The 14,130-nt window shown below is 38.8% G+C and overlaps 1 protein-coding gene across 3 annotated transcripts in view; it reads left to right on the top strand.

Moving 5' to 3' along the window:
* Positions 1 to 14,130, top strand: part of DNAJC2 (DnaJ heat shock protein family (Hsp40) member C2) — a 39,445-nt gene that overhangs the window by 24,695 nt on the left and 620 nt on the right. For all 3 annotated transcript variants that reach the window (XM_053553953.1, XM_053553952.1, XM_053553954.1), the window contains 10 exons: positions 976 to 1,041; positions 2,128 to 2,219; positions 2,294 to 2,415; positions 2,986 to 3,135; positions 6,900 to 6,988; positions 7,151 to 7,220; positions 8,395 to 8,579; positions 9,628 to 9,728; positions 9,841 to 9,948; positions 13,973 to 14,127. In XM_053553953.1, coding sequence (XP_053409928.1) covers positions 976 to 1,041; positions 2,128 to 2,219; positions 2,294 to 2,415; positions 2,986 to 3,135; positions 6,900 to 6,988; positions 7,151 to 7,220; positions 8,395 to 8,579; positions 9,628 to 9,728; positions 9,841 to 9,948; positions 13,973 to 14,127 — 1,138 coding nt within the window. The remainder of the gene's footprint in view (positions 1 to 975; positions 1,042 to 2,127; positions 2,220 to 2,293; positions 2,416 to 2,985; positions 3,136 to 6,899; positions 6,989 to 7,150; positions 7,221 to 8,394; positions 8,580 to 9,627; positions 9,729 to 9,840; positions 9,949 to 13,972; positions 14,128 to 14,130) is intronic.

Below are 14,130 nucleotides of genomic sequence, written 5' to 3'. Positions count from 1 at the left end.
TCATCTGAGCTTAGAAGTTTGAGACCAGACTGAGCAAGAGCAAGACCCCATCTTTACTAAAAATAGAAAAACTACCTGGGCATTATGGCAGGCACCTATAGTCCAGCTACTTGAGAAGCCCAGACAAGAGGATTTCCTTTGCCTGAGAATTGAGGTTGTTGAGTGAGACTCTGTCTTTAAAAAAACAAAAGGGTCGGGGGGCTCTGCGCCCATAGCACAGTGGTTATAGCACCAGCCATATGCACCGAGACCAAGGCTAGAGGGTTCAAGCCTGGCCCAGGCCAGCTAAACAACAATGACAACTACAACAAGAAAATAGCCAGGCGTTGTGGTGGGCACCTGTAGTCCCTAGCTACTTGGGAGGCTGAGGTAAGAGAATCACTTAAGTCCAAGAGTTTGAGTTTTCTGTGAGCTGTGACACCACAGCACTCTACTGAGGGCGACATAATGAGACTCTCTCTCAAAAAAAAAAAAAAAAAAAGAGAGGCCGGGTACCCATAGCTCAGTGGTTAGGGTGCCAGCCACATGCACTGGGGCTGGTGGGTTCAAACTCGGCCCAGGCCTGGTAAACATACAAAAATAAAAATAAAATAATAGCTGGGCGTTATGGCAGGTGCCAGTTGTTCCAGCTACTCCGGAGGCTGAGGCAAGAGAATCACTTGAGCCCAAGAGGTTGAGGTTGCTGTGAGCTATGACACTACAGCACTCTACAGAGGGCGACAAAGTGAGACTCTGTCTCGATAAAAAAGAGAGAGAGAGCAGGAAGTTACAGTTTTGACTTACTGATGACAAAATGCAGTATCGTTAAATCAAAGATCTGGATTTTTTCATTCGATACCAGAATGAATGGAAGAGATCTGTTAAAACAAACTTATCAGATTGCCATTTTTTAAAATTATATGTGTCTAACTTAATTTTAAAGGGAGTTTTCTTATTTGTTCTGCCTTGACTTTTTTTCATTTCTGTTTATATTAGGTATAATTTTGATTCTTGGAGAGAATTTTCTTATTTAGATGAAGAAGAAAAAGAAAAAGCAGAATGGTATGTATGCACATCATTAATAAAGGAAGATAGTTTGGGCACGGTTTCTCACGCCTATAATCCCAACACTCTGTGAGGCCGAGGTGGGCAGATCACTTGAGCTCAGAAGTTCAAGACCAGCCTGAGCCAAAGCAAGACCTCATCTCTAAAAAATAGTCAGGTTGTGTGGCAGGTGCCTGTGGTAGTCCCAGCTACTTGGGAGGTTGAGGCAAGAGAATCACTTGAGCTTCGGTGTTTGAGGTTGCTGTGAGCTATGATGCAACAGCACTCTATCAGGGGCAACAAAATGAGACTGTCTCAATAAAGAAATAAATACATACATGAATGCATAAATACAGGAAGATATGTATTTGGTATTTGTGATGATGTAAAAATATACCGCATATATTTTCTTTCATATGTTCTCTTTGTACATCCCTTTTTTTTTTTTTTGAGACAGAGCCTCAAGCTGTCACCCTGGGTAGAGTGCTATGGCATCACAGCTCACAGCAACCTCAAATTCCTGGGCTCAAACGATTCTCCTGCCTCAGCCTCCCAAGCAGCTGGGACTACAGACACCAGCTGTTGTTCTAAAAACCACAACACCTGGCTATTTTTTGGTTGCAGCCGTCATTGTTGTTTGGCAGGGCTCGGTTGGATTTGAACCCGCCAGCTCAGGTGTATGTGGCTGGCACCTCAGCCGCTTGAGCCACAGGTGCTGAGCCTGTACATCCTTTTTAAATAGTTTTTTAATGGTTTTGAAATTGCTCTCACATTTTAAACTAGATGGGGGCAAACCAATTTGTTAGGATATGCTTAAGGAATTGCCAAAGAATTAATTGTCAAATAGCTCAATTTAGCAAATTCTTTTTTCTTCTAGTTGCTTGAGATTTAGTTTAGTTTTTTCTATGTGTGTAGGGAAATTTTTTTGATGTGAATGTCCAAAACAATAACCAGAAGTAAGTAGCATTACATGTTAGTGTTATCAATAACATGGTATTTTAACTTTCTAAAACATTGTTTATATATAAATCTAGAAAATATTACATTTTCCTGTCAGTAGCATCAATAAGCAATATTTTGTTTCTAAAATTTTCTATTTGATAGTCGTGATGAGAGGAGATGGATTGAAAAGCAGAACAGAGCAACAAGGGCACAAAGAAAAAAAGAAGAAATGAACAGAATTAGGACATTAGTTGGTAAGTATAACCAATTTTTTTGTTAATTTTTTTAAATGTTAGAAATTCAAAACATTAACTTTTTGTTTTGGTAGACAACGCATATAGCTGTGATCCAAGGATAAAAAAATTCAAGGAAGAAGAAAAAGCCAAGAAAGAAGCAGAAAAAAAAGCAAAAGCAGAAGCCAAACGGAAGGAGCAAGAAGCTAAAGAAAAAGTAAGATTACATTTGATGAAGTTGGACTTTAAATGTTTATAAGATCTTTAATATTTAAGCCTATTTAAAAAACTATGATCTAGAAGCAGAAAATTTGGTGCTACTATGAATGAATCGTGGTAATTTGGTACAACTGATTGTACCAGCAAGTTTTTATTGAGCAAAAACATAATGTCATATAAATTCCTTTAATAGTATGCTTATTTTTAATATGTTATATTTTCTTTTTTTTTTTTTATTGTTGGGGATTCATTGAGGGTACAATAAGCCAGGTTACACTGATTGCAATTGTTAGGTAAAGTCCCTCTTGCAATCGTGTCTTGCCCCCATAAAGTGTGACACACACCAAGGCCCCACCCCACTCCCTCCGTCCCTCTTTCTGCTCCCCCCGAGAGGAGAAATGTTTCTAGATCTTTGTCAGCTGCCTTTCCCAGTTCAACCTTTGGTCTTCGATAAGTTGACCCCTCATCTAATATAATTTATTAAAACATTAATTTTTTGAATAAGATAATACAGCATTTAGAAATTTTAATTTTCTTACTAAAATGATTTTACTCTTCATTTTTAAAGCAAAGACAAGCTGAATTAGAAGCTGCTCGGTTAGCTAAGGAAAAAGAAGAAGAAGAAGTTAGACAGCAGGCATTATTGGCAAAGAAGGAAAAAGATATCCAGAAAAAGGCCATTAAAAAGGAAAGGCAAAAACTTCGAAACTCATGCAAGGTATGTCAGACTGAACAAATTCTAGGTGTGATGGCATGCACGTATAGTCCCGTCCACTCAGGAGGCAGGGGCAGGAGGATCGCTATATGTGTATATAACCCTGATAATTTTTTAAAAATATAATCATCTTGCATTTATCAAACCAAAGCAAGTTGTTCAATATTCTAATATTCTGTATTCATATCTCCCTAATTATCTCAGCAATGTCTTTTTACAGTTGTAGGCTCGGTGCCTGTAGCTCAGCAGCTAGGGCACCAGCCACATATACCAGAGCTGGTGGGTTTGAACCCAGCCTGGGCCTGCCAAACAACAATGACAACTACAACCAAAAAAATAGCCAGGCGTTGTAGCGGGCATCTGTAGTCTGAGCTATTTGAGGCAACAAAACCATGTAAGCCCAAGAGTTGGAGGTTGTTGTTAGCTGTGACACCATGGCACTCTACTGGGGGTGACATAGTGAGACTCTGTCTCCAAAAAAAAAAAAAAGGAAACATTCTTTTAGGAGTTAATGTTATTTTCAAAGTTCTAAAAGCTAACGTTTTTACCTAAACAAAGGAGTATTATTTGGGTGAGTTCTGGTAGTTTTCATGCAAATACAGTTTTTGCTAAAAAAAAAAATAAAAAAATCCCCAAAAGTTTTGAAGCATAATTTTAAGAGATGTTTTTAAATTTTAAACTGAGAAAGTCAGAGAGCAGTACTAAATCCTTATTAAACAGCATTGAATGAATACATTAGTGAAATTCCAAGGTATAGGGAGCAATTGCCACACAGGATATTTTATATATCATTGTAATTAAACTTAGCAAGTGTGTAAATGTTTAATATTTATAGAAAAATTTACATGTGACTGTCCATCAGGCTCTAGACTTTAGCATGTACAGTCTAATACATATAGGCCATCCTGAATCTTCAGGTAATGCAGTATAAATTAACCTACCCCATCAGTGGTCTTTGAAGCTGCACAAAAATATAAGCACTGGTTGTCCCTTTAGGCATTTTGGTAAGGAAGAGAAAAATCTAAACAGAAAAAATGAGATATTTTTTCAGATTTTACCTTCGAATGTTATTTTCAGAAGGAAGTACTCTATCAAAGTGGTAAAGAACATGGGCTCAAGGTTGGGAGTCATTCTCCAACTATCTCTTAATAACTGCGGACCTTTAGGTTACCTCAACAATGCCTTAATTTTCTCACCTCCACTGTGGCTGAAATAGTATCTGGTCTTAGAGTTGTAAGATTAGATGAGATAATTCACGTGCAGTACTTGGCACGTTCAGTATTCTGATACAATGAGAACTCAACTAAAACTTTAAAAAGGCCATTTAGAAATAGAATGCTTGAATATAGTTCTTAGAGAGTATGCATGAATAAGAGTAAAAGTTCTGGCATTTGGTAACTTTGTTTTATTGCTCCTTTCTCATGTGAGCTAATTTATTCATTTGTGGAAATGCTCAGGAGATAAATTACAGAGTACTAAGCAGATATAATCAATGTGGTTATAATGATGACCCAGTCCTTGCCTTCAAGGTATCCACTGATTTGTGATGGGAAATGACAAACAGGCAATTTAGACACTTCAAGATGAAAACTAGGATGAGAAGTTTCCAAAAAGATAGTAAAGGAAGGCTTACTGGATATAGTAGGATTTAGCCAGGTGAAGCAGCATCTCTAACATATGATTAGAAATAAGAGAAATAAAGTGTTAAGATTGTGGAGATCCAGAAAAATGAGGTTTAATGAGCCAGGGTCACCTAAAGAGGTAAGGAGGAGCCAGATCTTGAAAGACTTTATATGTCTTGCTAAAGTGTTCAAATCTAATCCTGGGTTGGTCTTTGTCAGGGTTCTCAGGGTAGAGGCAGAGAGACAAATTTAGGAGTCTTTTGCTACAATCCAGGTGAGAATATTGTGGCCTTCATGGTAGAGAGGTTGAGAATAGAAAAGTAAATGAAATAGGCCCGGAGCGCTGGCTCACGCCTTTAATCCTAGCACTCTGGGAGGCTGAGAAGGGAAGATTGCCTGAGCTCAGGAGTTCAAGATCAGCCTGAGCAAAAAGTGAGACCCCATCTCTACTAAAAATAGAAAAACTGAGGTAAGAAGATCACTTAAGCCCAAGAGTTGGAGGTTGCTGTGAGCTATGATGCCACAGCACTCTACCCAGGGTAACAGCTTGAGACTCTCTTTTTTTTTGAGACAGAGCCTCAAGCTGTCACCCTGGGTAGAGTGTTATGGCATCACAGCTCACAGCAACCTCAAACTCCTAGGCTCAAGCGATTCTCCTGCCTCCCCCTCCCAAGTAGCTGAGACTACAGGCGCCTACCATAACACCTGGCTATTTTTTGGTTGCAGCTGTCATTGTTGTTTGGTGGGCCCCGGGCTGGATTCGAACCCACCAGCTCAGGTGTATGTGGCTGGCACTTTAGCCGCTTAAGCCACAGGCATCGAGCCGGCTTGAGACTCTTGTCTCAAAAAAAGAAAAGTAAATGAAATAAAGAGATATTTAAGAAGTAGAATAATTTACTGCCTGTCGGGAAGGATTGTATGTTGTAGATAATAGAGAAGTGAGGTTTATATATGCCTTGGTCCATTGCATGAGATACTGGATGTGTAAGGAATGCTTCTCTTCACTGAAATAGAAGACTTAAAAATAAGGCTAGGGGGAAATGTTAAGTTTGGGTTAGGGCATGTTGAGCCTGTTGGGTCACTCAAATGAAGATGCTCAGCAGGTGATTGGGGGTATGAGTCTAGAGTTCAAGAGATCATCACACACTCATCCATATCTAGATGGCAGTAGAAGCTCTGCAGGTAGATGAGATCACCCTGGGAGTGAGTGTAGAGTCAGGAGAATGAAGATGAGACCACGGCAAACACCAGTACTTTAGAAACTAATGGAGGAAGAGAGGCCTCAGGAGGAGTGACCAGACAGGTAGGAGGACAATAGGAAAGTGCATTAAAAGAAGCAGTGGAACTTTAGTGAGAGCCAGATTGCATGAATTAAAGAAGCAAGGAGAAGTGAGACGTAGGAGACATAGTGTCAGCAGCAACTTAAGGCATGGGAAGTATCAGAATGCTGAATGTGCCAGGTACTACATGTGAACTTCCAGATACTCATACATCCAGGTGCATCATGCTGTTCTGTTTTCAACATAATTTTGAGTTAATCAAAATGTTTGCTAATACCTCCTATTTTTTAGCATACTACCCTGTTTCCCCGAAAATAAGACATCCTCCGAAAATAAGACCTACTTACAGGAAAGATAAGACATCCCCTGAAAATAAGACCTAGCGCATCTTTGGGAGCACACTTTAATTTTCGGGGAAACAGGGTATATTGTCTTTCTGTTTAATTTCGCATTTGAAATTTCCAACAGATTTTATCCTTCAGCACACTCTAGGTGAAACAGGCAGCCAAACAAAGGGATTTTATTTTGAGTCATTATAACATAATTTCATAATCCTTAAGGGTTCTCTGAGGAATTATTCTGAAATATTCTGACTTGCATAACATTCCTAGGCATTCTACACCATCTTTCTTTCCTTCCCCTCCCACCTTTGACTCCCCAGTCTTGATACAATGCCTTTTATTGCCTACTTATCAGGGAGAGCCTTAGCAGGTACCCTAGAAGTATAACTAGGGGTGATTAGAAGACCATTGTGTATGTTCCTATCAAGAATCTCTGAGAGAGCTCATGCTTTGTAATCGTGTTAATGGATGTATTTTTGATTGTCAGATGATAAGACAGAAATGTTTTGCGTTTATGCTTTTAGAACTGGAATCACTTTTCTGACAATGAAGCAGAGAGGGTTAAAATGATGGAAGAAGTGGAAAAGCTTTGTGATCGGCTTGAACTAGCAAGGTATACTATTGAATATAGTGGAACTACTATTGAAGTCTTCTATTTTTTTTTTTTTTTGTGGTTTTTGGCCGGGGCTAGATTTGAACCCACCACCTCTGGCATATGGGACCGTGAAGTCTTCTCTTGACCTTAGGATAAAGTTTCATCCCTTTTTTTCTTTAGCTTACAGTGCTTGAATGAAATACTCACATCATCCACAAAAGAAGTAGGAAAGGCTGCTCTAGAAAAACAGGTAAAAGAACACGTCACTTCTACCTATATTTAGCATTTACCTCTGCTTTTATCTACTTCTTTACCTAATTTATAAGTTACTAAGAATAAAGAGTATTGATTTTTCTATCTCCCATTATGTTTTGTTTATAGTAAATGCTATTTTTTTATTTATATTGGATTTTATGTGTATAGTTTTTACCAGGCATAGTGTTTGATTTGTATTATTCAACACATTAATCTTAGTTTTTGCCAAGTAATTACTAGGGAAAACGGTTGTTTCGATTATTCCTTATTTTCATAGGGTCATAATATTGAGAACCAAAAGAGATTTTGTTCTATCTAGTAGTTTATACTTTTATTTTCCAAATAAGGAAACAGACCCAGAAATTCAACTCAGTTAAACAAATAGTGGTACCTACTATATATACACTGTGCTTAGTTTTTTTTTTTTTTTTTTTTAGAGAAATGCCAAAAGCTATTGCTGCCACAATGGAGTTAGGCTGAACAGTTTATACTGGAAAGAAAAAGCTTAAGGACCAAATGATGAAGAGCCCACAGTGAACACTGTAGGTCAGACAGGAAGTGCCAAACTCCAAGTCTGAGTGGCCAAGGTGAAGGAAGGGAGTGAACCAGCCTGCAAGGAAGGATCGTGTTGAAATGGTCAAGGGAACAGCAGGTGCTATAAAATAAAGATAGGAGTAGAAAATTAGCAGGCAGTGGAGTGTGAAATGAAGTTGGTTATGAAAAGTAGAGCCAAATTAAGCAGGTTTTTAATAACCTTAATCAGTTTTCATTACTACAGATCTTTGAGTAACTGAGGGTTCAACATTGTACTATTAACCTGGCATTTGTGGGCAAAATGCATCTAAAAGATGTGAAGTAGCTAGTTGCTAATCTGGTGACCCACAGACTAGCCAAGTAGTGTCTAAGGCACCTGGAAGTCACGTGACATGAGTACTGGGCAGGTCAGGTAGTGGGAGGTTCTTGGTTCCTCAGGCAGATCTACGCAGTCGGGAAGCCACAGGAGGAAAAGTCAAGAGTGCAAAGCTGATGCTGGCTTTGGGGTTGACCTAGGATGAGTATAGGGTCTCAGAGTAAGGGTGACATTAAGGACCACAAAGCCCTAGCAAAATAGGGCATGAAGAATAGCAAAAAGACACTTTGTCTCTGACTTACCTGTGATATTTGCGTAGATAGAAGAAATCAATGAACAAATTAAAAAAGAGAAAGAGGAAGCTGAGGCTCGTATGCGACAAGCATCTAAGAATGCAGAAAAATCAACTGGCAGAGGTGGAAATGGCAGTAAAAATTGGTCCGAAGATGATCTGCAATTGCTAATTAAAGCTGTGAATCTTTTCCCTGCTGGAACAAATTCAAGGTACTGGTTTTAATCAAACTTCTCTTCAACCATACTGGAGCCTGGAAATAATATAAGCAAACTTTCAAATAGCAACACTGGTTCAAGTAGAAACTTCCAGAGATAAGTCTGAGTCTAAATTCTCAAGACTAACTTCCATTGAATTTTGTATCACAGGGGAAAATGTGAAAAGCAAGGGACATTTTGAACCTGTTAATCTTATCCATTACACCAACACATATACATATATTCTCACAGCCAGATGTTTCATCAATTTCTGAGGAAATTGAAGATCATGAGACATAAACCTTGACTATATTGGCTTATCCTGTCTTGGCTTGTGCTAGAGACTGGGTTTTGTGTTCTGCAATTTCTCTTTTACAGTCTTGTTCTTTGTCCCTTCCCACCTCAAATGTGAGCTTCCAAGTCTTGAGTTTAAAATCAAAAGCCTGTGAGATCCAGTTTCCCTTATTCTATACATGAGGAAACTGAGGCTCAATTTTCAGCATGATGTATCTCCTTTTCTTAAGAAGTGTTACACTAGGGCGGTACCTGTGGCTCCAAAGTGTTACAGTGGCAATAACACAATGTGTGATTTTATTTTTGTTGATTTGTACACAGAATCTGTATGTTTTTTGTGCAAACCTAAAACCAAGATCGTACATTTTTGATTTAAACATATGAAAAGCAAAAACTATAGTCTAAGGTCAGGAGTATTCAACCTGCAACCCAGGCACATGTGCATTCTGTGAAGACTATATTGCTCATCTTCGGTGTTGGATATCATGAAAATTATGTGTGGATCTTTTTTTTTTTCCTGCTCATCAGCTTTCATTAGTGTATTTAATGTGTGGCCCAAGACAACTCTTCTTCCAATATATAGCAAAGAAGAAAAAAGGTTGGACACCCCTGGCACCAATAGTAATTTAGAGCAGTAACATTAAACTTCTGATTTATTCGGAGCTCATTCTATAGATATTGTAACTAACCTTTCTATAGTAAAAAGGTAATGGTTTATGTTTTTTGTTTGTTTTTCCTTAATATTAAACTATTGTATTGGTTGCTGTAGATGGGAAGTTATTGCTAATTATATGAACATACATTCTTCTTCTGGAGTCAAAAAAACAGCCAAAGATGTTATCAGCAAAGCAAAGAGTCTCCAAAAACTTGGTGAGTAGCAGTTTTGAGAAATCAGTGTTACTTTGAATGTACATTTTTAAGATAATTTATGCAATTTAATAAAAGACTGAATGAGATGTATTTGAAATTTTTCATTTCTCAGATCCTCATCAAAAAGATGACATAAATAAAAAGGCATTTGATAAATTTAAAAAAGAACACGGAGTGGTACCTCAAGCAGAAAATGCCACACCTTCAGAACGGTTTGAAGGTAATTGAGTTTTTTCTAGAAGTAGAAAATGCTAGCCGTGCACCCAGGCTATTTGAAGATACATAAGACTAGGATCTACGTTTAGAGTGATTGGAAAGTGAAATGTTTAGCAGACGGAAAGATAAAGCATTTTCAGGACAGTCACAGATTCGCTTCCACTAACCATTACAACTGATAGTTGAAGTTCTTCCCTTCAGATTCCATAGAGGGGAAGGGCTGAGCTTGTTTTGTTTGCCAGATTTTACAAATCAGAGGATATTAATGGGGCAAATGAAGTAATACTAGTATTTTATCAAGGGTAATTTCCTGATTTTGACAAAACATTTCCTTATATAATTACATTTTTTTTTTTTTTTTTTTGAGAGAATGTCTCAAAACTGTCACTCATGGGTAGAGTGCTATGACATCATAGCTCACAGCAACCTCCAATTCCTGGACTCTAAGCGGTCCTCTTGCCTCAGTTTTTTATTTTGGGGGGGAGGGTGTTAGTAAGGATGAGGTCTGGCTGTGCCTTAGGCTGGTCTCAAACCCGTGAACTCAAGCAGTCCACCCATCTCGGCCTCCCAGAGTGCTACCGCCCAGCCAGGAAATGTCTTTTATTTTTAAGAAAAAACATACTGAAGTATCTAGGAGTAAAGAGACATCCTGGTTGGAGTTTTTTCTCATGTAGTAGAACAAAGTATGTTTACATAGAGAAAGAAAATAAGCAAATACAGAGGGCAGGCACAGAGGCTCAGGCCAGTAATCCTCTGGAAGGCTGAGGTGGGTGGATTGCTTGAGCTCAGGAGTTCAAGACCAGCCTGAGCAAGAGTGAGACCCTGTCTCTATCCTGCGGTGCATCTTACAAGGGTATATGTGAATCCTAGTAAATGTGGAATGTAAAGGTCTTAGCAAAATAACTAAGAAAATGCTACAAAAGCTATGTTAACTAATGTGATGAAAATGTGTCAAACGATCTATGAACCAAGTGTATGGTGCCCCACGATCATACTAATGTACACAGCTATGGTTTAATAAAAATAAAGAAAAAAAAAGTAGGAAAAACTATCTAGGCATTGTGGTAGGTGCCTGTAGTCCCAGCTAACCAGAGGATCACTGGGAGTTTTAGGTTGCTGTGAGCTATGACACCCAAGCACTCCACCCAGGGTGACAGTGAGACTCTTTTATCAAAAAAAAAAAAAGAGGAGGAAGGAAATACAGTAATAATGTTTACATTTTTATATTTGGAGATCCTAAGTATACAGGGATTCTTTCTGCTCTTGAAATTTCTTCAAAATTAAAAGATGTAAAACTATTAGTGTACTAAGGTTGTCAGGTATTCTAGCTGATTACTCTGGACCATGTTTTTCAAACTCCAAATCATGACCCATATCTGGGTCATGAAATCAATTTAGTGGGTCTTGACTAGAAAATAACAGTTTATACCTATCAGCATGGTATTAACTTGTGAAACTTGTTCACGTATTCATGTTACATGTTTTAGGATGTGACGTGAGTTATTTTTTTCTTGCTATGACAAAAATGGTTTGAAAAGTTTGCTTTGGGAAATGTATTCATGCATTTGTGAGCCACCAATCCTTCTTTTCCTTAAACTTGCCTTTAAAAAATGCTTTTGGATTAATAGACTTGACTCTACTGTTCTACTGTTAATCCCAATTTTACCTGTATGTTTTCTTTTTTTTTTTGAGACAGAGCCTCAAGCTGTCCCCCTGGGTAGAGTGCCCTGCCATCATAGCTCACAAACTCAAACTCCTATGTTTAAGCCATTCTCTTGCCTCAGCCTCCCAAGTAGCTGGGACCACAGGTGCCCGCCACAACACCTGGCTATATTTTGGTTGCAGTTGTCATTGTTGTTTGGCAGGCCTGGGCTGGATTAGAACCCGCCGGCTCTGGTGTATGTGGCTGGCACCTTAGCTGCTTGAGGCACAGGCGCTGAGCCACCTGTATTCTTAAATGTAGTTTATCATCCCCAAATTTTAGTTTTAAAAGTCATTCTCTGTGGTTGTAAAAATCAGGAGTGACTTGTCTGAGACATTATTTTGGCTCTTTAGATAAAGATAAGTAACAAAGTGACGTTTCAGAACACCTGAAGGGCACTTCTAAAGGAGTTTATTAGCCTGTTGTATTATCTTCCCCACAAAATACCATACAATATTCAGGTATTAGCACCATCTTCTCAACTCTTGAAGCAGATCCTGATGTTTTTTTACCAGTCTTTTCTGTGAGAAGTGAGTGACCCTGCAAGGGCAGGAGTTATCAGTAGTGATGTTATACTTGAGCTTGATGGGCAGGCTCTTCAACTGTACCCTTAAACAGGAAGCTGGTTACCATTTTTTGAAGAGTGATTTCTCATAAGAATTTTGCAGCACTACCTTTAATTTTGGTATTGTGAACAGCAGAAAATTGCATGTCAATTCCATCGTTTTTCCAAGAGGAAATAAATCTATGGTATGAAGGAGGGCTTTAGGCAAATAAAAGGAAATTCAACTAAGAACATTCCTAGAATTTAAAAGTACCTTCAGAAAAGCTTCTAATCTGCCTTCAAAAACAGATCCAAGTTCTCTGACTTAAATTTTGAGTAGGTGGTGATGTTTTTTCTTTAATTGGAAAATAACTTTGGATTCCAGACTTAACTGTACCACATCTAACAGGAAATAATTTCAAGTAGTAGTCAGGCTACTAGTAATAAAGACCTGTGTTTTCACTGCATGGTCTGAAATAACTAACTTTAAGCAGTCCATTAACATAGAGAAACCAGATCTGCTTTGTGTTTTGTCCAATTTTTTTTTTTTTTTTTTTGGTTTTTGGCCAGGGCTAGGTTTGAACCTGCTACCTCCGGCATATGGGACCCGCGCCCTACTCCTTGAGCCACAGGTACCACCCGAGTGTTTTGTCCAATTTAAAAGGTTTAGTTGAAGGACTGCAGCAGCAGTTATCAGTACTAGAAGTGCTTAGCATTGGCTCCACCAGATTTTAGCAGATGTAGTAAAAAGAAGGCCACGCTAGTGTTACAATCTTACCTCTTTAGCTCTGAAACCTTGGGCACTTGTGGAGCATGGTTTCTATCCAACAAAAAGGTTTTTTAACTATGAGGAAGCTCTTTTTCCTGTCTTGTAAGGAGCTGAATTTATCAAAACAATTAAATAACTTGTTGTGTTTTTGAGCCCAGTATCCAATGGTAGGTACTAGAACTTAAATACACTTTCTTCCAAAAAGTCTGGTGAGTATGTTAGGTTGCAAGAAACCAGCAATACAAGGCAAGTCTATTACACTGTATTTAAAAAACCTTCGAAGTGGCTCAGTGAGTGGGGTGCTGGCCCCATATACCGAGGGTGTTGGGTTCAAATGCAGCCCTAGCCAAACTGCAACAAAAAATAGCTGGGCATTGTGGCAGGCTCCTGTAGTCTCAGCTACTCAGGAGGCTGAGGCAAGAGAATCACCTAAGCCCAGGAGCTGGAGGTTGCTGACAAGTGCAACAAAAAATAGTCAGGCCTTGTGGCGGGCACCTATAGTCCCAGCTACTTGGGAGACTGAGGCAAGACAATCACTTAAGCCCGAGTTTGAGGTTGCTTGAGCTGTGAGGCCACAACACTCCACTGAGGGTAACATAATGAAACCCTGTCTCAAGAAAAAAAAAAAAAAAAAGGCCTTTAAAGTGTTTCATTTTCTGGGATGTGAGCTAATGTTTTTTTCTCTCTCTCCGATTAATATTTAGAGGTTTATTAGTATTTCTCCTCCCCAGAAGTTTGTTCAAAATTATACATCGCAGGGCAGCGCCTGTGGCTCAGTGGGTATCGGCCCCACATGCTGAGGGTGGCGGGTTTGCGCCTGGCTCCGGCCAAACTGCAACCAAAAGAAAAAAATTATACATCCCAGATTGGAACAGCCACCTAGCATATACTTGTGCACCAATATTCATCTGGCAACATGTTCCAACACAACTTTCTATCAATCAGGATGAGAGTTTTTATTTATTTATTTTTTTTAGGATGAGAGTTTTTAAATAAAAATTTCTCTCAAACAGGCCCATACACAGATTTCAGTCCTTGGACAACGGAAGAACAGAAGCTTTTGGAACAAGCTTTGAAAACATATCCAGTAAATACACCTGAAAGATGGGAAAAAATAGCAGAAGCAGTACCTGGCAGGACAAAGAAGGACTGCATGAAACGATATAAGGTT

The sequence above is a fragment of the Nycticebus coucang genome, chromosome 11 (genome assembly GCF_027406575.1).
Source record: "Nycticebus coucang isolate mNycCou1 chromosome 11, mNycCou1.pri, whole genome shotgun sequence".
Classification (NCBI taxonomy): Eukaryota; Metazoa; Chordata; class Mammalia; order Primates; family Lorisidae; genus Nycticebus; species Nycticebus coucang.
Note: the sequence above shows the minus strand (reverse complement) of the source record. Positions and strands in the feature narration are given on the sequence as shown.